The sequence below is a fragment of the Zonotrichia albicollis genome, chromosome 26, assembly GCF_047830755.1.
Source record: "Zonotrichia albicollis isolate bZonAlb1 chromosome 26, bZonAlb1.hap1, whole genome shotgun sequence".
In the NCBI taxonomy this organism is placed as follows: domain Eukaryota; kingdom Metazoa; phylum Chordata; class Aves; order Passeriformes; family Passerellidae; genus Zonotrichia; species Zonotrichia albicollis.
Genome location: NC_133844.1, coordinates 8,619,383 through 8,642,184, shown reverse-complemented (window position 1 = coordinate 8,642,184; position 22,802 = coordinate 8,619,383). Strand labels below are relative to the sequence as shown.

General features: G+C 50.0%; 1 protein-coding gene across 3 annotated transcripts; it reads left to right on the top strand.

The window, feature by feature from the left end:
* Positions 1-3,924: 3,924 nt before the first annotated feature.
* On the top strand, positions 3,925-21,055 carry RASSF2 (Ras association domain family member 2). Of its 3 annotated transcripts, none has more exons than XM_074559144.1 (12): positions 3,925-4,042; positions 4,425-4,570; positions 8,529-8,676; positions 10,882-10,957; positions 11,821-11,972; positions 12,872-12,960; positions 15,205-15,390; positions 16,092-16,193; positions 16,727-16,778; positions 17,811-17,932; positions 19,134-19,231; positions 19,503-21,055. In XM_074559144.1, the coding sequence occupies exons 3-12, from the start codon at positions 8,621-8,623 to the stop codon at positions 19,764-19,766; spliced, it is 1,197 nt and encodes a 398-aa protein (XP_074415245.1). In that variant the 5' UTR covers positions 3,925-4,042; positions 4,425-4,570; positions 8,529-8,620; the 3' UTR covers positions 19,767-21,055. The 3 variants fall into 3 exon arrangements, with proteins under 3 accessions (XP_074415245.1, XP_074415248.1, XP_074415246.1); XM_074559147.1 differs by having other exon boundaries at positions 15,245-15,390; positions 19,503-19,724; XM_074559145.1 differs by lacking the exon at positions 4,425-4,570 and having other exon boundaries at positions 3,971-4,042.
* The last annotated feature ends 1,747 nt before the right edge of the window (positions 21,056-22,802 follow it).

Genomic DNA, 22,802 nt, shown 5'->3' with positions numbered 1-22,802 from the left:
CCAGGGTGGCTCTGCCATGCCCAGGGTGGCACTGCCCTCTGTGCCATCCCAGGGTGGCTCTGCCATCCCCAGGGTGGCACTGCCCTCTGTGCCATCCCAGGGTGGCACTGCCCCCTGTGCCATCCCAGGGTGGCTCTGCCATGCCCAGGGTGGCACTGCCCTCTGTGCCATCCCCAGGGTGGCTCTGCCCTCTGTGCCATGCCCAGGGTGGCACTGCCCTCTGTGCCATGCCCAGGGTGGCACTGCCATCCCCAGGGTGGCTGTGCCCTCTGTGCCATCCCCAGGGTGGCACTGCCATGCCCAGGGTGGCACTGCCATCCCTAGGGTGGCTCTGCCATCCCCAGGGTGGCACTGCCCTCTGTGGCATCCCCAGGGTGGCTGTGCCATGCCCAGGGTGGCACTGCTCTCTGTGCCCTCCCAGGGTGGCTCTGCCATCCCCAGGGTGGCTGTGCCATCCCCAGGGTGGCACTGCCCTCTGTGCCATCCCAGGGTGGCTCTGCCCTCTGTGCCATGCCCAGGGTGGCTCTGCCATCCCCAGGGTGGCACTGCCCTCTGTGCCATCCCAGGGTGGCACTGCCATGCCCAGGGTGGCACTGCCATGCCCAGGGTGGCTCTGGCATCCCCAGGGTGGCACTGCCCTCTGTGCCATCCCCAGGGTGGCACTGCCCCCATGCCCTCCTGAGCCCCCCTGTGCTGCCAGCCCCGGTAATTCCCGTGTTTGTCTGTTCAGAACAACCTCTGGCATAACAAACTATTGACTGTTCTTAGGCGGTGGGGATAAATTTCCTTTATTTTTTTTATTTTTTTATTTCTCCCATGACTTTTCGTGACTGACTTTGGCTGTAAAACTTTTTTTTTTTGGGGGGGGGTTTTTTGTTCGATTATTTTTTGTTGTTCTCATTCCAAGATGTGTAATTCTTTTACGGATTTTTTTTTTTTATTATTCCTTTTTTTTTTTTTTTTTCCTAACATTGCTTCATTAAACAACTAAATATTTAAAATTGTAATATTTGGACCAGATGTTGTGAATAATAGTAGATAAAGCTATTTTATTCTGTATTTTTAAAGCTGTTCAGTATAAATAAACGCGGGCATAGATGCAGTGGTTGTTCCTTTGGTGGTGAATTGTGCAGTTACAGGATCCTGGAGTGGTTTGGGTTGGAAGGGGAGGATTCCTCCCTAATTAATCCATTTCTTCCTAATGGATGATTAATTGATTAATGGATTATTAATTTCAGAATCCAGGTGATGATGGTGAGACCCAACCCAGAGTCTTCCCTTTCTTGGGATCTCCTGCCCGTTCCTTTTGATTCCCTCCCCATTCCTGGGGTTCCCTCCCCATTCCCGGGGTTCTTCCTGGGATTCCTTCCTTCCAGGACATGGCAAAAATCAGGATTTAACCCCAATTCCACAGCCGAGATCCCCCTGTGCTCCCACAGGTCCCCACTCCAAACCCCTTATTTCCATTTCCATTTCTATTTCCATTTCCATCTCTATTTCCATTTCCATTTCCATCTCTATTTCCATTTCTGTTTCCATTTCCATTTCCATCTCTATTTCCATTTCCATCTCTATTTCCATTTCTGTTTCCATCTCTATTTCCATTTCCATTTCTATTTCCATTTCCATTTCTATTTCCATTTCCATCTCTATTTCCATTTCTGTTTCCATTTCTATTTCCATCTCTATTTCCATCTCTATTTCCATTTCCATCTCTATTTCCATTTCTGTTTCCATTTCTATTTCCATCTCTATTTCCATTTCCATCTCTATTTCCATTTCTGTTTCCATTTCCATCTCTATTTCCATTTCCATCTCCATTTCTGTTTCCATTTCTATTTCCATTTCTATTTCTATTTCCATTTCTATTTCCATTTCCATCTCTATTTCCATTTCCATTTCTATTTCCATTTCCATCTCTATTTCCATTTCCATCTCTATTTCCATTTCTGTTTCCATTTCTATTTCCATCTCTATTTCCATCTCTATTTCCATTTCCATCTCTATTTCCATTTCTGTTTCCATTTCCATCTCTATTTCCATTTCCATCTCCATTTCTGTTTCCATTTCTATTTCCATTTCTATTTCTATTTCCATTTCTATTTCCATTTCCATCTCTATTTCCATTTCCATTTCTATTTCCATTTTCATCTCTATTTCCGTTTCCATCTCTATTTCCATTTCTGTTTCCATTTCTATTTCCATCTCTATTTCCATTTCTATTTCCATTTCCATTTCCATTTCCATTTCCATTTCCATTTCTATTTCCATTTCTATTTCTGTGTTTCTATTTCTGTTTTTCTCTTTGCATCCCCCCGGGAGCTGAGGGCCAGGGGGAGCTCTCCCCATGTTTGGGGACAATTCCTGGCTTTGGGGCCGTCCCATTGTCCTCTCCCCGTGTTTGGGGACAATTCCTGGCTTTGGGGCCGCCCCATTGTCCTCTCCCCATGTTTGGGGACAATTCCTGGCTTTGGGGCCGCCCCATTGTCCCCTCTCCCCACCACAAAGGGCCTCCCATCCCTGCCAGCCCTGGAGATGCTGCTGGAATATCAATCCCGACCCAGCCCCGCTCCCTTTCCCCGAGCCAGGCCTTCCCTGAGCCAGAACTTCTCATATTTTACACAGAAATCCAAGAAAATCTGGGAAAAAAGGCCCATTCCAGCCTGTGCTGCCTGTTTGGCTCAAGCTTTGATTATTTCTTTGTTTTGGGGTTATTTGGGTTGTTCTTTTTTTCCTCTCCCTTTCGTGTGGGCTGTTTCTAGGCGAATTCCTTCAAAAGAAAAAAAAGCCCAGAGGAGCCACAAAGCTCTGGGAAAGGTCAGGGCAGACAAAGGAGGAGGGACACGGCTGCTGCTGCTCTGGAATACTGAACACCCCCAAGCTCCCCCAAATTACCCCAAATTCCCCCCAAACTCTCTCTGAATTCCCCCAAACTGTCCCCAGGGTGCTGGGGCTGGACGGGCAGGATGAGACCCCGATCCTGGGAGCGCTCAGTGCTGCAGCTGCTGCTCCAGGCAGATTTCATTTGAATTTCTCTCCTCCTCCATCCCAGCTCGGGGGCGGTTTTGGATCCGGGTGGGATCCCGGGGCCGAGGGGAGCAGCCAAGTGTGTGTGCTCTGTGCTCGGCTCTGGCACTGGATTTCCCAGGATTTGGGGCTTTTTGGGGCAGAAAAAGCGCTCCAGCCTGGGGGATGCAGCCCAGGAATTCCCTCTGGGGATTCTGGACAAAGCTGGAGCTGATGGTGGGAGCATTTCCAGCCCGGCTGCGTGGGATGGGGATTCCTTTGGGATTCTGGTCTTGGCAGTGGGGTTGGAGAATTCCTTGGGATCCTGTTCCTCACATTGGGAATGGGGAACTTTTGGGATCCTGTTCCTCACCTTGGGAATGGGGAATATTTTGGGATCCTGTTCCTGCATTGGAAATGGGGAATCCTTTAGGATCCTGTTCCTGACATTGGGAGTGGGGCATTTTTGGGATTCTGTTCCTAACACTGGAAATAGGATTTGCATTTTTGGGATCCTGGCTGTGACAGTGGGGACAGGGCATCCTTTGGGACTCTGCCCTTGGCACCAGGGATGGAGAATCCTTGCAGACCCCGCTCCTCAGGTGCACCCGGGCTGGAGCCGCGGTGTCCTTGGGGAGCGCAGAACCTGCCCGGGGACGTTCCCGGAGCGTCCCTCGGGATGTCCGGGCGGGGACAGCGCCGCTCCCGGAGGTGCCGTCCTTTGGGGCACCGGGAAGGGAGCCGGGATGGGATGCGGGATGTGCTCCGGGATGCGGGTTCCGGGCTGGCCCCGGCTGCGGGAGAGAGGGATGGAGGGAGGGATGGAGGGAGGGATGGAGGGAGGGATGGGGAGCGGGATGGAGGGAGGGATGGAGGGAGGGATGGAGGGAAGGATGGAGAGAGGAATGGAGGGAGGGACGGGGCTGTCCCCGCGCTGCCACCCCCGGCCCCGCCCGCGCCCCTCCCCGTCCCGCCCCGCCCCGCCCAGGGGCGGCCTCCGGGGCACCGGCTGCGAGCGGAGCGGCACCGGCACCGGGTGAGTGCGGGCGGGACGGGGCATCACCCCCATCCCCATCCTCATCCTCATCCCCGTCCCCGTCCCCCGCGCCGGGAGCGGCCCCGGGGCTGAGCGCGGCTCTCCCCGCAGCCGGGAGCTGACGGAAAACCTCCGCCATCTCCGGGCTCCGTCCCCCACCCCGGTGTCACCTCAGCCCCCCCAGCATCGCCCCCGAGCGCGGCTGGAGCAGCCGCGGGCTCCGCGGTTCCTGCCCGGGTTCGGCACCTTCTCCTCCCGTCCCGTCCCGTCCGTCCGCGCTGTCCCGGGCCCGCCCCAGCCCCGGCTCCTCCCGAGGCTCCACCCGAGCGCGGCCCCTCCGCGGGCGCTGAGCGCTCCCTCCCTGCCCCGTTGGTTCCCGCAGGACGGAGCGGCCGGGCCGCAGAACAATAGCGGCGCTGGGAACAATGGAGCGGCCGCCGCTCCCCGCCTAGCGATGCGGCCGAGGGCAGAGATCGCAGCCCGGGAGTAGCGCAGGAACCGCGGCCAGCGCAGGATCCGCGGCCCGGGGTGAGCGCTGGGCTCGGTGCCCGCTCCGCCCGCGCCCGGCGCCGCCTGCGGGCGATGCTCGGGCCCCGGGGCGGGCTCGGGCCGGGAGCGGCGGCGGGGAGGGAGCATCGCGGCCTCTCCGGGCATGGGATATTCCCACAATGCTCGGCTGCGCTCCCGCCCCAGCCGGGGATGCTGCCGGGGCGGGGTGGGACCGAGGCAGCAAAAAACCCCAAAAACCGCAGATTTCTTTGCAGGAGCAGAGAAGAATATCCCTCTCCTGGTAAAACCGCGGTTTTGGGGGGTTTGGCTACTTTTTTTCCTTGTTTTGTTGTGCTGGAGCCGGGCAGGAGCTGTGCGGGGCTGTGGATGCGGCCGGGCTGGGCTGCGGGGCTGCGGGACGGGAGGTTAGAACCTTAGGGGGGTTCTTTTTGGGGAGGGGAACAAATCCGAGCAAGAGGAGCTGGAGGGGCCCGGAACCCTCCCTGGTTTGCCCCGGAGCTGTGCTAAAAGCGCTTTTCAAAGCACCAGGAGAGGCTCGGGCCGGGCCGGGCAGGGCAGGGCGGAACCGAGGGGGAAACTGAGGCACGGGGGGTGCCGGGAACGGAGCCGGCCCAAACTGCCGGGGTTGAGCAATGCAGCGACTTCCACTTGGCCAGCGCCTTGATTTGGGTGATTCCCAGCCTGTCCCGGGTTATCCCAGTTTTTCCCGGGCTATCCCAGCCTGTCCCGGGCTATCCCAGTTTTTCCCAGGTTATCCCAGCCTTTCCTGGGTTATCCCAGCCTGTCCCGGGTGATTCCCAGCATTTCCCGGGTGATTCCCAGCATTTCCCGGGTTATCCCAATTTTTCCCGGGTTATCCCAGCCTATCCCGGGTGATTCCCAGCCTCTCCTGGCTGATTCCCAGTTTTTCCCAGGTTATCCCAGCCTTTCCTGGGTTATCCCAGCCTGTCCTGGGTTATCCCAGCCTGTCCCGGGTTATCGCAGCCTCTCCTTGCTGATTCCCAGTTTTTCCCGGGTTATCCCAGCCTGTCCCGGGTGATTCCTGGTCTCTCCCCTCCGCCCCCAGCCCGCTTCTCTCTGCAGCCCCAAAAAAGGAAGAATTTGCCCCATTCCCAGCAGAGGAAGGGGATGTGATGACGGAGGAGGCCGAGGTGGCCGGGCCGGGGCGTAAACAGGAAACTCCTCGGCACGGGAGGATGAACCTGCACGCTGGAGCTCCCCTTCCCACCCCAAAACGGGGATTTTTTATGGCTCCTGTTCATCCCCGTGTCCCCTTGGAGGGATTTGGGGTTTTGGGAATTGGGATTGGCCCAGGATGCTCTGGAAAAAAGCTCTGAGTGGTACCAAAGGCTCCACCCTGGGCTCTGCTGCTCCAGGGGGGATTTTCCACGCATTTTGATGATTTTACTGAAAAACTGAAGGTTTTTCGCTCACTTTTGTGGTTTTCCTACTCTGGGAAGGTTTTTTTCCACTCCCTTTCATGATTTTTCTGCTCTAGGAAGGATTTTCCCCACTCACTTGGGTAATTTTGCTGCTCCAGGAAGGTTTCTTTCACTCCCTTTGGAGTCTTTGCTGCTCCAGGAGGGTTCATTCCACTCTTTTTGGTGAATTTGCTGCTCTAGGAGAGTTCTTTCCACAATCTTTGGTGATTTTGCTGCTCCAGGAGGGTTCTTTTCACTCCCTTTGCTGTTTTTGCTGCTCTAGGATGAGTTTTCCCACTCCCTTTTGTGGTTTTGCTGCTCCAGGAGGGTCCTTTTCCCTCATTTCGGTGTTTTTGTCACCATTTTCACATCTGCCACGTCCTTTAATCCCCCCTGAACCTCCCCAGGGCTTTTCCTCCCCCACCAGGGGATGCCCCTCGTGCCCCTCACACCTGGAACCCCAAATTTGGGACCCCACACTCAGCTGCTGCCCCAAAACCCCATGGATTTGTCCCAAACCCTTGAGCCATCTGCAAAACCCCCTCCTGGTACCATTTTTGGTGGATAAATGGGATTATTCCTGTGGGAGGATGCACGGAGGCGGCTGCAGGGGGAAGTTTGGTGCCGGATTTTGCTGAATTTTGCCGAATCTGACCCGATTTTGCCAAAATACTCAGGCAGCTCCTCAGGAAACCCAAAGCTTTGTCAGCTCTTCCGCGATTTCTCTTCTCCTTCTGCTTTTTCTCCGAGCCCCAGGGCTGGGCTGGGCCCATTTCCTGCCCTTCCCCTCCTGCCACTGAGGAGTTTCTGCTGCTGAAAATCAGATTTTCCCCATTTGTTTATCCCAACGTGTGGGATGGAGGCCCCAGGATTGCTGCCCTGCAGGGTTTTAGGGTTTGGCTGCATCCCCTGGCAGGTTTCACCGGCCTGGCCTGGATTTTGGGGCGAATTTGGGGTTTTTCTTGCAGGAAAAGGGGGATTTGTGTCCCGGGGGATGGGAGGAAGCACATGGAGAGGTGGGAGGAAATCAGAGCCTTGAGGAGCAAACGCTTTTTATTCACCTCAGCTCCTCTTCCAGGAGGAGGGAAGGGAGGGAAAAGACCCTGAAAATTAAAGTTTTCCATCCGAAGATAAGCACGGCCCCAAAACCTCTTTTTTCATCGTTTAATATCATCCCAATTCCCCATTCTGAGGCCTCTTCGAGGGCTGATCTCCAAACTGAGCATCCCAAACCCAAAAATCCCCCCGAGCTCCGGGGCAGGGCCTGTCCCAGGTGGGATTTGGGGTTCCCGAGGGTTTCTGTGGTTTCTGGGATCACAAAAACCCTCAGGATTTCTGCCTGCCTGGAGATCCAGCCCTGGGGCTGCCCAAGGGGATGGAAAAGAGTAAAAAAATCGGGGAAAAAATGGGGCAAAAGGAACAATTCCCATTGCCCGGCCTGGCTGGGACACCCGCGGGGGCTGCGGATGCAAATGCGGCGGGAGCGGGGTAAGGAGATCGCGGGGATTAAATTTTCAGTGAGTTCGGCGCCTCCGGCCTTATCTGATCTCGCTCGTTCCCCGGAGGAGCCGCCGGGCCCCGCCCGCCCCCCGAGCCCTCTCCAGTCCCGGGGGGTTATTTCTATTTACTGACTTCGTTAGGTTTAGGTTTAGTTTTTATCTATTTATTTATTACATGGCTTTAAATTATATTTATTTCCTTATCACTTATTTATTTATTTATTTGTGTTGAGGTTTGGTTTTCATTTCCCATTTATTTATTTATTTTTATAGTCTGTTTATTTATTTATTTATATAAAGTTTTATTATTTTATTATCCTATATTATTTTAAATTTTAATTTTAATTTCTTTTGATTATTGATTAATTTTTATTATCTTTAATTTTTATTCTTACTTTTTATTCTTATTTTTGGTTTATTTTCATTGCTTTTTAATTGGTAACCTATTTTATTTTCATTTTTAATTGGTTTTTATTCTTAGTTTTACTTTTACTTTTACTTTTAATTTCATTTTTATTTCCATTTCCTTTATATTTATAATTTATATTTATATTGTTGCTTTGGTTTTATTTTAATTTCCATTATATTTATATATTTATACATGTCTATATTTATACATTTATATATTTATATATTTTTATATATATACCTATATTCTAAAATTATGTATATGTATATGTATATGTATATGTATATGTATATGTATATATATGTGTATATGTATATGTATATCTATATCTATATGTATATGTATATGTATATCTATATCTATATCTATCTATATCTATATCTATCTATATCTATATCTATATCTATATCTATATCTATATCTATATCTATATCTATATCTATAATTGTATCTATATTTATTATTGTATTTAAATTTATATTTATATTATTTATATTTTCTATTTCTATTACATTTATATTTATGAAATATTTATAGTTATATTTATAATTTTTATTTATAATAATTATATTTATAATTATATTTATATTTTATGTTTATAGCTTTATTTTATTTATATTTATTTCTATTTTTATTTCCATTTTTAGCGTTCTGCCCCCGGGCAGGGTGGCTGCCTTGCCTTTCCTGACCCCGCCGTGTCCCCCCAGCCCTGCTCCCCCCATGCCCGCCCAGCCCCGCCATGGAGCTCAGCACGGGGGGCGCGGTGCCCTGCGGGAAGGACAAATTCATCTCCAGGTGTGCGGACACGGGGGGACATGGGGGACATGGAGGGGACACGGGTGGGGACACGATGGGAAAAGGGTGGGACATGGTGGGGACACGGGGCTGGAGTGATCCTGGTGTTCAGGGGATGACGGATGTGGGATCTGGGATATGGGATATAGGATGGATGTGGGGTATGGGATATGGGGAGATGGATATGGGTTATGGGGTGATGGATGTGGAGTATGGGGTGTGGGATATGGGATGGATTTGGGACAGGGGATCTGGGATGGATTTGAGATGTGGGATGTGGGATATGAGATGGATGTTGGATATGGGAGATGGATATGGGATATGGGATATGGGATGGATGTGGGGTACAAGACGTGGAGTATGGGATATGGGATATGGGGTGATGGATGTGGAGTATGGGGTATGGGGTATGGGATGTGGGATCTGGGATGGATTTGAGATGTGGGATTTGGGATATGGGATATGAGATGGATGTGGGGTATGGGATATGGGGAGATGGATATGGGATATGGGGTGATGGATGTGGAGTATGGGGTAAGGGATATGGGATGTGGGATCTGGGATGGATTTGGGATAGGGGATATGGGATGGATTTGAGATGTGGGATGTGGGATATGGGATATGGGACGGATATGGGGTATGGAATGTGGGATATGGGATGGATATGGGGTATGGGATATGGGATATGGGGTATAGAATGTGGGATATGGGATGGATTTGGGATATGGGATGGGTTAGCTGGAACCTGAAGTGGGCAATGTGGTGTGGGAATGCGTTATCTGGAACCTAAAATATACAACATCTAACAAAATATAACAGAATATAACAATATATAACAAGATATGCAATCTGTATATTGTATTGTATATATACAATATATAACAACACTATCTAATGTGTAACATATAATATATACAATATATAACAACACTATAGAACGTGTAATATATAGCAATATCTAACAATATATACAATATATATATTGTATTGTATATATATGATATCTAACAATATACAACAATATATCCAACATATAACAATATAGAGAATATATAACAACACTATCTAATATATAACATATAATATATACAATATATAATAACACTGTGTAACATATAGCAGTATCTAACAATATATACAATATATATACCATATCTAACAATATACAACAATATATACAATATATACCAACATATAACAATATATACAATATATAACAACACTATTGGATGTGTAATATATAACAATGTATAACAATATATAACAATATATACTATAAATATGGCTAGATATTGTACTGTATGTATACCATATCTAACAACATACAACAATATATACAATATATACAACATATAACAATATATACAATATGTAACAACACTATCTAATGTATAACATATAATATACAACAATATCTAACAATTCCCATGATTTGGGCTGGTTTCTATCAGCTGAGTATCCTGAACCTCTCTCGGCCAGCCCAGCTTTGGGAGCTGGGGATTAATTAATTAATTAATTAATTGGGAATTAATGCTGGAGGCGTCGTGTCCTGTGATCCACGGCTGGGCTCAGCCAGCCTGGCGTGCCTCACTTTGATTTTTCAATGGTTTCCATTGTTGTAGTTTATTTATTTTATTTTTGTTTCCATACATATCTTTATTTCCACCATTTAAATTTTTTTCAATCTCAATTTTTGTCCTTGTTTTTGTTTTTTATTTTTATTTCTTTTTGTTTTCCTCTCCACTTTGCCCCTCGGAGCTTTGTTCTGAGCTGGAGGAGCCCGGCGTGGCCGCCTCGCCTGTGACCACTCGTGACTCCAGCGTGACCCCCAGAAATCTGATTTAATTATTTGGTTTTCACCTCGTGACCAACTGCCCCCAGCTCCTCTGGGGCTTCCTGTGCCTTTTAGGGACATTTATGGGGGTCACCCTCACAGGGAGCTGCTCCCCCTGATTGTGGCTGCAAAATCTTGGACCCCCAGCAAAACCTTCAATGAGGGAGGAGGAAAAAGACCCAAATCTGCCTCAAATAAAGCAATTTTTTGGTCCCCAACAGCACAGAGGGTTCCTCAGCCAGGGCAGCAATTCCTGCTTTTCCTGTAGCACCTCAGGGGTCACTGGGGGTGCCTTCAGCGTCTCACCCCAAACCTCATCTCAGCACCTTTTTTTCTAATTTTTTAATTTTTTAAAAAATTTTTTCCCCCAGGAATGAGCTGCTCCTGCACCTCAAGACCTACAACATCTACTACGAGGGGCAGAACCTGCAGCTGCGGCACCGGGAGGTGAGAGAGGAGGGGATTGAGGGGCACAAAAGGGAATCCAGGGGCAGCCACAGCTCCTCTGGGAATTACAAATTTATATGATATGTATATTATAATTTTATATTTTTATATATGTATGTAATTTGCATTCACATTATATATATATATATATATATATATATATATATATATATATATATGTATGTATGTAATTTTTTACATATAAATCTACATATAAATACTATATACAAAATCTTTACACTATATATATACATATACAGTCTGCACTGGGATTTATATATATATTAAAAATATTTAGATTTTATATATGTAATTTGCATTCAGATTATATAGATATATGAATTTTTATATATCGCTCTATATATAATCTTTACATTATAGATAGAAAATCTGCATTTGGATTATATATATATATAAAAGATCTTTATAGATATGTAATTTGCATTCAGATTACATAGATATATGAATTTATATATAAATCTTTACCATTTATATATATAAACCTTTACCATATATATTATATATTTACATTACTTATATATATATTTACATTATATATATAAAGTCTGCATTCTAATTATACATATATATCTGATTTTTATATGATATGTAGACCTTTATATTCTATACAAATGCTTATATTATATATATAAAATCCTTACATTCTATGTATAAAATCCTTATATTGCATGCATAGAATCCTTATAGTCTACGTATAAAATCCATATATTCTGTATATAAAATCCTTATAGTCTACATATAAAATCCCTGTGTTCTGTGTGTAAAACTCCCGTTTTCTGTGTGTAAAATTCCCATTTTCTGTGTGTAAAATTGCCGTTTCCTGTGTGTAATTGTGGCTGCAGGAGGAAGGGGAGCTGATCGTGGAGGGGCTGCTGAACATCTCGTGGGGGCTGCGCCGCCCCATCCGCCTGCAGATGCAGGACGACAACCAGCGCATCCGCCCGCCACCCTCCTCCTCCTCCTGGCACTCGGGCTGCAACCTGGGCGCCCACGGGTGAGTGTGGGCAGGGGCAGCCCCAAAAAACACAGCCCTGAAAACACAGACCTAAAAATACAGACCTAAAAAACACAGCCCTGAAAACACATCTCCGAAAAATACACAGCCCTGAAAACACAGACCTAAAAACACAGCCCCAAAACACAGACCTAAAAACACAGCCCCAAAAACACAGCCCTGAAAATACATCTCCGAAAAATACACAGCTCTGAAAATACAGACCCGAAAAACACAGCCCTGAAAAACGCAGCCCTAAAAATACAGACCCGAAAAACACAGCTCTGAAAAATACAGCCCTGAAAAATGCAGACCTAAAAAACACAGCCCGGAAAAATACAGACCTAAAAACACAGCCCCAAAAAGCACAGCCCTGAAAACACATCTCTGAAAAATACACAGCCCTGAAAAACACAGCCTCGAGAAACACAGCCCTGAAAAACACAGCCCTAAAGATACAGACCTAAAAAACACAGCTCTGAAAATTGCAGACCTAAAAATACAGACCTAAAAAACACAGCCCCAAAAAACACAGCCCTAAAAAACACAGCCCTAAAAATGGGCAGGCAGCCCCAAAACATGGCCCTGAAAACAAAGCCTTGAAAACCACAGCCCCAAAAACCACAGCCCCAAAAACGGGCAGGCAGCCCCAAAAATACACACAGACAGACACAAAAACCCACAGCCCCAAAACCACATGGGCAACCCCCAAAAAGAGGCGGAGAACCCCAAAACCACACACAGACAACCCAAAAACATTCAGCCCCAAAAACCACACAAACCCCCCCAAACCCACACAAACAGCCCCAAAACCCCCTCCAGCCTGTCAGGCTGTGCAGGGCAAGGCACCCCAGGACAGGGACCCAGGACAGGGCACCCACCCCTCTCTGTCCCCCCAGGTCCGTGCTGAAGCCCAGCACCCTGCCGGACATCCAGGTGACAGATGTGGACACGGCCACCGGCACGGAGAATCCCGGGAATGGCACAGGTGAGCTGGGCTGGGATCCACTGGGATCAGATCCACTGGGAGTGGTCCCAGGGCTTGGATCCATTGGGGTTGGGTCCTCCAGGATTGGTCCCAGGGCTCTCCTGGGGCTGAGATCCACCAGGTGTGGTCCAAGGGCTTGGATCTATTGGGAATGGTCTCAGGGCTTGGATCCTCCAGGATGGGATCCTCTGGGATGGATCACAAGGCTCAGATCCACCAGGTTTGGATCCAGCAGGATCAGCCCGGGGGCTCAGATCCACCAGAAGCAGGCTTGGATCCACTGGGAGTGGTCCAAGGGCTTGGATCCTCCAGGACTGGATCCACCAGGTTTGGATCCAGCAGGATTGGACTTGAATCCACCAGGATCAGATCCACTGGGATCAGTGCTGGGGCTCAGATACACTGGGAGTGGTCCCAGGGCTTGGATCCACTGGGATTGGATCCACCAGGATCGATCACAGGGCTCAGATCCACTGGGATGGATCACAAGGCTCAGATCCACCAGGTTTGGATCCACTGGTAGTGATCCCAGGGCTGAGATCCATCAGGAGTAGTCCCAGGGCTTGGATCCATTGGGGTTGGGTCCTCCAGGATTGGTCCCAGGGCTCTCCTGGGGCTGAGATCCACCAGGATGGGATCCACTGGGGTCAGTCCCAGGGTTTGGATCCACTGGGATCAGCCCTGGGCTCAGACCCACTGGGATCAGTCTGGGGGCTCAGACCCACTGGGATCAGTGCGGGGCTCAGACCCACTGGGATCCATCCTGGGGGCTCAGACACACTGGGATCAGTGCGGGGCTCAGACCCACTGGGATCAGTGTGGGGCTCAGACCCACTGGGGTCCATCCTGGGGCTCAGACCCACTGGGTTCAGTGTGGGGCTCAGACCCACTGGGATCCATCCTGGGGCTCAGACCCACTGGGATCAGTGCAGGGCTCAGACCCACTGGGATCAGTGTGGGGCTCAGACCCACTGGGATCAGTGTGGGGCTCAGACCCACTGGGATCCATCCTGGGGCTCAGACCCACTGGGATCAGTGTGGGGCTCAGACCCACTGGGATCAGCCCTGGGCTCAGACCCACTGGGATCAGTCTGGGGCTCAGACCCACTGGGATCAGTGCGGGGGCTCAGACCCACTGGGATCAGCCCTGGGCTCAGACCCACTGGGATCAGTGTGGGGCTCAGACCCACTGGGATCAGTGTGGGGGCTCAGACCCACTGGGATCAGTCTGGGGCTCAGACCCACTGGGATCAGTTTGGGGGCTCAGACCCACTGGGATCAGTGTGGGGGCTCAGACCCACTGGGATCAGTCTGGGGCTCAGACCCACTGGGATCAGTTTGGGGGCTCAGACCCACTGGGATCAGTGTGGGGCTCAGACCCACTGGGATCAGTGCGGGGCTCAGACCCACTGGGATCAGCCCTGGGCTCAGACCCACTGGGATCAGTGCGGGGCTCAGACCCACTGGGATCCGTCCTGGGGCTCAGACCCACTGGGATCAGTGCAGGGCTCAGACCCACTGGGATCAGTGTGGGGCTCAGACCCACTGGGATCCGTCCTGGGGCTCAGATCCACTGGGATCAGTGTGGGGCTCAGACCCACTGGGATCAGTGTGGGGCTCAGACCCACTGGGATCAGTGTGGGGGCTCAGACCCACTGGGATCAGCCCTGGGCTCAGACCCACTGGGATCAGCCCTGGGGCTCAGACCCACTGGGATCAGTCTGGGGCTCAGACCCACTGGGATCCATCCTGGGGCTCAGACCCACTGGGATCAGCCCTGGGGCTCAGACCCACTGGGATCAGTGCGGGGCTCAGACCCACTGGGATCAGTCCCAGGGTTTGGATCCACTGGGATCAGTGTGGGGGCTCAGACCCACTGGGATCAGTGCGGGGCTCAGACCCACTGGGATCAGTGTGGGGCTCAGACCCACTGGGATCAGCCCTGGGCTCAGACCCACTGGGATCAGCCCTGGGGCTCAGACCCACTGGGATCAGTCTGGGGCTCAGACCCACTGGGATCCATCCTGGGGCTCAGACCCACTGGGATCAGCCCTGGGGCTCAGACCCACTGGGATCAGTGCGGGGCTCAGACCCACTGGGATCAGTCCCAGGGTTTGGATCCACTGGGATCAGTGTGGGGGCTCAGACCCACTGGGATCAGCCCTGGGGCTCAGACCCACTGGGATCAGTGCGAGGCTCAGACCCACTGGGATCAGTCTGGGGGCTCAGACCCACTCGGATCAGTGTGGGGCTCAGACCCACTGCAGTGGAAGGCGTTGTGCAGCCCCCAGGGCAGAGGAGGCCCCGCAGCTGATGAGGACCCGCAGCGACGTCGGTGTCCGGCCCCGCGGCAGCGCCCGCACGGCCGGCGAGCAGCGGCGGCTGCGGCGGCACCGCTTCTCCATCAACGGGCACTTCTACAACCACAAGGTGAGCCTGGTGCTGCCATCCGTCCTCACGGGTGGGCGTCGTGGTGGTTTGTGATCCCAGAGTTCAAAAAGAACCGACACGGCACAAGGTGATGGTTTGTGGAATGATCTCGGAGAGCAGAAAGAACCATCATGGTACAAGGTGATGGTGAGTGATCTCAGAGTGCAAAACAAACCATCACGGTACAAGGGGGTTTGCAGTGATAATCAAAACAAATGCAGCTTTATCAAAAAACCACAGTGAAATGTGATGAAGAGGAATTGGGGAAAAAAAGGGGAAAAATAAAGAAAAGAGGGAGGAAGAAAATGAAGGTTTATAGCTACCAACCTTAGAACGGCGGAGTCCTTTGGTGTCCAGCCCGTGGAGCTCACCAGGTCACGTCCAGGGAGATCTCAGAAGTTCCAGTCCATCTGGACTCCAATTATCCTCTTTTTTGATGAGGGAAGGGGACGAATCTTGAAACCGAACCAGAGGTAGTCTGTTGTATCTTTGGGGGAAAGAATGGTGTTTGGAAAGGGTGCACACGCTCCGTGTTCTCAGCAGAGATTTCAGGCAGGGTCTTTTCTTCAGTGCTCCCCAATGAGGATTGTGAGGCAAAAATGAGAGGAATTTTGGACAGAGTCTCACCCCAGGCTCTGGGGAGGGGTCCGGGGGGTCCAGGGGGTCCTGGCAGGGCTCTCAGTGCCCGCTGTGCCCCGCAGACCTCGGTGTTCACGCCCGCCTACGGCTCCGTCACCAACGTGCGCATCAACAGCACCATGACCACGCCCCAGGTGCTCAAACTGCTGCTCAACAAGTTCAAGGTATGGACAGCACACCCCGCTCAGTGCTCTGAGCGCAGCTTGTGTTGTGGTTAAAGCAAGTCAAAATGTTTTATAGGTTATATGTATAAAATCTGCATTCAGATTATATATATATAAAAATTATTATTATTATTATTATTTGTATTCATATTTTATTTTTATATTTTATAACTCTATATATTTATATTTATATTTATATTTATATTTATATTTATATTTATATTTATATTTATATTTATATTTATAGTAATATTTATAGTAATATTTATAGTAATATTAATTCTAGATCTTTATGTTATATATAAACATTTATATTGTATATAATATATTTATATTGTATGTATAAAATCTGCATTCACATTTTATATATGTATATATGTATACATACACACACAAATACACATATATGTGTATATATATAAAAAATATATATATATAAAAAATATATATATATAAAATATATATATATATAAAATATATAGTATACCAGGGCAGAACCTGTTCCTTTATCAGAGCTTTGTGTCTCCCCCCAGATCGAGAACTCCGCAGAGGAGTTTGCTCTGTACATGGTGCACACGAGCGGAGGTGAGTGCCCCAAATCCCCTGGGCATGGGTGCCCCAAATGCCCATGATGCTGCCACCTTGGCCCTGGTGCTGTCCTGGCACTGCCAGTACCACCCTGGCACTGCCGGGACCTCATGGGCACTGCTGGTACCGCCGTGCTCTGCTGTTACTGCCTTGGCACCGCCAGTACCACCCAGGCACTGCCAATACCACCCTGGCACTGCCAGTACCTCGTGGGCAGTGTTGGTACCACCCTGGCATGGCTGGTACCGCCCTGGCACTGCCAGTATCACACAGGCACTGCTGGTACTACCTGGGCACTGCCAATACCACTCTGGCACTGCCAGTCCCTCATGGGCAGTGTTGGTACCACCCAGGCACCGCTGGTACCGCCCTGGCACTACTGGTACCTTATGGGCACTGCCAGAACCACTCAGGCACCACTGGTACCACTGGGGCACTGGTGGAACCACCCAGGCAGTGCTGGTACCACCCTGGCACTGCCAGTACAACCTAGACACTGCCAGAACCACCTGGGCTCTGCCAGTACCTCATGGGCAGTGTTGGTACCACCCAGGTACCACTGGTACCACTGGGGCACTGGTGGAACCACCCAGGCAGTGCTGGTACCACATGGGCACTTCTGGTACCACTCAGACACTGCCAGAACCACCCTGGCACTGACAGTACCTCATGGGCACTGCCAGTACCACTGTGCCCCACCATGCCCTGCCGGTACCACCGTGCCCTGCTGGTGCCACCGTGCCCTGCAGTACCACCATTCCCTGCTGGTACCACCGTGCCCAGCTGGTACCACCGTGCCCTGCTGGTACCACCATTCCCTGCTGGTACCACCGTGCCCAGCTGGTACCACCATTCCCTGCTGGTACCACTGTGCCCCACCGTGCCCTGCCAGTACTACCGTGCCCTGCTGGTACCACCATTCCCTGCCGGTACCACTGTGCCCTGCCGGTACCACCCGGGCAGTGCCGGTGCCGCCCTGGCGCGGTGCCCCTCCGGTGCCAAGGCGCGGTTCCGTCGCTGTCCTTGCAGAGAAGCAGCGGCTGCGCGGCAGCGATTTCCCGCTGCTGGCCCGGGTGCTGCAGGGCCCCTGCGAGCAGGTGTCCAAGGTGTTCCTCATGGAGAAGGACCAGGTGGAGGAGGTCACCTACGACGTGAGTGCGCCCTGGGGGTGCGGGGGGAGCATTTGGGGTGTTTGGGGAGAGCCAGGTTTGGGTGGGAGGGACCCCAAAGCCCACCCGGTGCCACCCCTGCCGTGGCACCTGCTGGCTCCAAGCCCCAATGCCCAGCCTGGGGCACTGCCAGGGATCCCGGAGGGGCTTTTTTGGGAATTCCGTGCCAGCCCCTCCTCAGCCCCACAGGGAAGGGTTTATCCCTGATGGACAGAGAGGTGCTGGGGCTGCGGGAGCTGCTCTGTCCATGGAAACTCCTGATCCTCCGGGAAATTCCCCAGGGCACTCCCAGTGGGTTCCCAGTGCATTCCCAATGCATTCCCAGAGCATTCCCAGTCTGTTCCCAGTGCATTCCCAGTGTATTCATTCCCAGTGCCTTCCCAGTACATTCCCAGTTCGTTCCCAGAGCATTCCCAATATATTCCCAGAATATTCCCAGTCCATTCCCAGTATATTCCCGGTGCATTCCCAGTTCACTCCCAGTGCATTCCCTGTATATTCCCAGTGCATTCCCAGTCCATTCCCAGTACATTCCCCATATATTCCCAGTATATTCCCAGTCCATTCCCAGTCCATTCCCAGTCCATTCCCAGTACATTCCCAATATATTCCCAGAATATTCCCAGTGCATTCCCAGTTCACTCCCAGTGCATTCCCAGTTCATTCCCAGTACATTCCCAGTCCATTCCCAATATATTTCTAGAATATTCCCAGTGCATTCCCAGCCCATTCCCAGTTAATCCCCACTGCGTCCCCAGCCCCGCTGTGCCATCCCAGCCCTGCCATCCCCAGAACAGGAATTTCCCAGAATTGTTTTTCCACCGGCTGGGAGCGGCTCCCTTGTGCCATCTGCCGGCTCTGCTCTGAAATCCCGCCCCAAACCCGGCACTTTTGGGGTCAGTTTGGGATTAAACAGCTCCGAGACCTTGGGGAGCCTCAGAGCCACCTCCAGCAGCCAGTGGGTGAATTAAAATTAAAATTAAAATTAATTAAAATTACCTTAGGCAGATCTTTTCCCCATAATTATCCATTTGTTTCCACGAGCTGATGGTCACAAACATCATTTTTTTTTTTAGGGTTCGCTGCAAAATTTTGGGATATTTGGTGAAATCTAAGGGGAGGAGTGGGAGTGGGTCAGCTCATCCTCCTCCTCACCATCTCCTGCCCCTCCTGTGCCCCCCAGGTCGCCCAGTACATCAAATTCGAGATGCCCATCCTCAGGAGCTTCATCCAGAAGCTGGAGGAAGAGGAGGACCGGGAAGTGAAGAAGCTGAAGCACAAGTACGTGGGGCTGGGAGGGAAGAAAATCCTCCCCCCAAAAAAAATCTCATTTGTGCAGCCCTGGGATGCTCCAGCACTGGGATTTTCCCTAAGTTTGGGGAAGCAGAGAGGGGGGAAAAATAGGAGGGGAAAAATCCTCATTTTGGGATTTTTTGTGTGATTTTCTGCCGGGTTTTGTGGTGAAAACGGGGGTTTAACATCCCCAAATAGGGTTTGAATTATTGCAGGGTGGAAAAATCCTTTTTTATCCAAATTTCTGTGCCTCCCCCAGGTACTCCATCCTGCGGCTGATGATCGAGCAGAGGCTGGAGGAGATCTGCGAGGGCCCCACTGCCATGTGAGCATCCCTGGGATGTGCTGCTCCAAACCCCAGCCCCAAAACGCTCCTGGACGGCCCCAAACCCAAAATCTCCATCCCTCAAAATCCTCGGGGGCTCCTCCCAGGAAGGCTCCGGCTGGGGCAGCTCCAGCCAAAACCTCAAATCCGGGGAAAAAAAGGCAAAAAAATAAAATAGAAAATAGAGGAAATCTGTGAGCAGCACCAAGGTGGGGCTGCCAGAATTGCAGAGCTGGGATTTTGGGGGGCGCAGATTGGAAATGCCCAATTCTGGAAAACACAGGGAAAAAAAAAATTTTAAAAAAGAGAAACAAGAGGAGAATTCCAGAGCTGGAATTTTGGGGGGGCTCAAGTTGGAAATGCCCAATTCTGGAAAATACAGGGGAAAAAAAATTTAAAAAAGAGAAAAAAGAGGAGAATTCCAGAGCTGGAATTTTCGGGGGTGCAGATTGGAAATTCCCAATTCTGGAAAACACAGGGAAAAAAAACAAGAAAAAAAAAAGAGAAAAAGGAGGAAATCTGTGAGCAGCACAAGGAGGGGCTGCCAGAATTGCAGAGCTGGAATTTTGGGGGGGCTCAAGTTGGAAATGCCCAATTCTGGAAAACACAGGGGGAAAAAAAATTTAAAAAGAGAAAAAAAGAGGAGAATTCCAGAGCTGGAATTTTGGGGGGCTCAGGTTGGAAATGCCCAACGTGGCTCCCCATGAGGGTCCTGCTGCTCAGCAGCAACAGAGCACAAAAAATTCCTCTTTTTTTGAATGAGAAAAGCACATTCCTGCCCTACCACCGCAATAATTCCCAGGTGTGGGGAGGATTTATAAACCCCGAGGGTTGGCTGAGGTTTTGGGGGGTTTAACCCTGACCTGGGGGCTCGTGGGTGCATTTCCAGCCCAGGAGAAAATCCCATTTTTCCCCCCAAAGCTGCAGCCACGGCGTGGCCCCTCCATCCCCCCCCCCCCTGTAATTTGCACTAATATTTCAGGATTTTGCAGAAAACCACGATGTCAAACCTCTCTGGTAGCTGAAAATGCCAAAAACCACAAAATCGAATGGCTGAGGGCCTCGAGCACCTCGAGGGGTCTGGGTGGGGAAAGGGGGAGAGGCAGGAGGAGGCAGAAATAAAGAGGATTTTGTTTTCCAAATCCATTTTCTAGCCAGGAAATGCTCCTGGTGAAACCAGGAAAAACCTCTTTCCTCCCAGGCTAAACCAGCAATACCCATTTTATACCTCGATGTGAATTAACCTCTGACTTTCCGCCACTTCCCTATGAGTTTTTGCAATGCATCTTTGTAGACTTTTTTAATTTTAATTTTTAAATTTAAATTTTAATTTTAATTTTAATGGTACCTTTTCCACCTTTAACTCGCGTTGGGGAAAGTGTTTGTACAGCGAGAGGAGCTTTGGATGTGTTTGAAGGATGATTGTGGCACTGCTGCGTGGATTAACAAGGAAATAAAATAAATAAAATAAAATATAAAATATAAAATATGTAGCAACTTCATGCAGAATGAAACCCCCTGAGTCAGAGCGTGGCTTTGTCCAGAATAAATCACTTTTTGTGGATGGAAATGAGTAAAAAATGAGGGGAAAAGGTAAAATCCCAGTGGAGAAGTTCTCCAAGGAGGAACACTCTCACCTCCCAGATTTAAACTTTAAATTTAAATTACTAAATTTCTGGCAGATTTTTGGGGAATATTGGGCAGGTTTAGGGTTTTACCCATCCCTTAGGAATTACCCATCCCCAGGGATAATTTACCCCTAAAATCTGCAGGCTCCATCCTGCAGGCATTTCCCTCCCAGCAGGTAAAACCCGGGTTATTTTCTATAAATATTTATATTTATATAAATTTGGGGTTGTTTTGGGTTATTTTGGGCTATTTTGGGTTATTTTGGGCTGCATTGGGCTAGTTTGGGCTATTTTGGGTTATATTTTGGGTTACCTTGGGTTATATTTTGGGTGATTTCGGGCTATTTTTGGCTATTTTGGGTTATTTATTTTGGGCTATTTTGGGCTATTTTGGGCTATTTTGGGTTATTTTGGGCTGTTTTGGGCTATTTTGGGCTATTTTGGGTTATTTTGGGCTGTGTTGGGCTATTTTGGGCAATTTTGGGCTACGTTGGGCTAGTTTGGGTTATTTTCGGCTATTTTGGGTTACTTTGGGTTATTTTGGGCTATTTTGGCCTATTTTGGGTTATTTTGGACTACGTTGGGCTAGTTTGGGCTAGTTTGGGTTAGTTTGGGTTATCTTGGGTTATCTTGGGCTATTTTCGGTTATTTTGGACTATTTTGGGGTTTTTTGGGCTATTTTGTATTACTTTGGGTTATTTTGGGCTATTTTGGGTTACTTTGGGTTACTTTGGGCTATTTTGGGTTATATTTTGGGTTATATTTTGGGTTATTTCAGGCTATTTTGGGTTATATTTTGGGCTCTTTTCGGCTATTTTGGGTTATTTTCAGCTATTTTGGGTTATTTTGGGGTTATTTTGGGCTATTTTCGGCTATTTCGGGCTATTTTGGGTTATTTTCGGCTATTTCGGCCCCTGGAAGCCGCCCCGGGGCTGTCCCCGAGCCCTCCCCGCTCTCCCTCCCCTCGGGGGCCGGACCTGCCCCGGTGCTGCGGGAAGAGCCGAGGGCAGCAGAGCCAGCGGGGCCCCGGCGCGGGTAAGGGCGGCTCCGCGCACTTCTGGGCTGAAAACAGCGGGAATCGGGTGCGGAAACAGCAGAAAAATAACCGGGGTTTGTTTGGCACAAAGCTGGGCTGGGGGTGGGATGGGGATGGGGATGGGATGCTCCAGCCCTGGGATTTTCCCTGGATAATCCCGAAATTTGGGGAAATAGACAGGGAGGGGGAAATAGGAAGGGAAAAACAGGAGGGGAAAATCCTCATTTCGGGCTTTTTTTTTTGGATTTGCCACCCAGTTTTGTGGCAATAGCTGGAAGGGGGGGACGCTCCTCAGCGCTTTCTCTAAAACAACCCCAAAAGCCGAAGCAGCGGGGCGGGAAAAGGAGGAGAATTGAACAAAATGCAATGAATTCCCATGGTTTCGGAGCCTGGGCCAGGCCTGGCAGGTTCCAGCGGGGCGGGAAGCGCTGACACAGCCGCGCCTCGGCCAGGGGGGCTCAGTTTGTCCCCAATCCCTTTGTCCGCGGCCCCGGGGCTGCGATGGCTCAGCAGCTCCGGCACAATGGGGATGTGTTTGCTCAGCCCCGGGCAGGGGCACGGGGGGGTCCC

Coding starts and splice junctions, on each gene's coding strand:
- RASSF2 (XM_074559144.1), top strand. CDS start 8,621: ATGGAGCTCAGCACGGGGGGCGCGGTGCCCTGCGGGAAGGACAAATTC. Junction 10,958..11,820: donor TGCAGCTGCGGCACCGGGAG/GTGAGAGAGGAG, acceptor TTGTGGCTGCAG/GAGGAAGGGGAGCTGATCGT. Junction 16,194..16,726: donor TGCTGCTCAACAAGTTCAAG/GTATGGACAGCA, acceptor GTCTCCCCCCAG/ATCGAGAACTCCGCAGAGGA.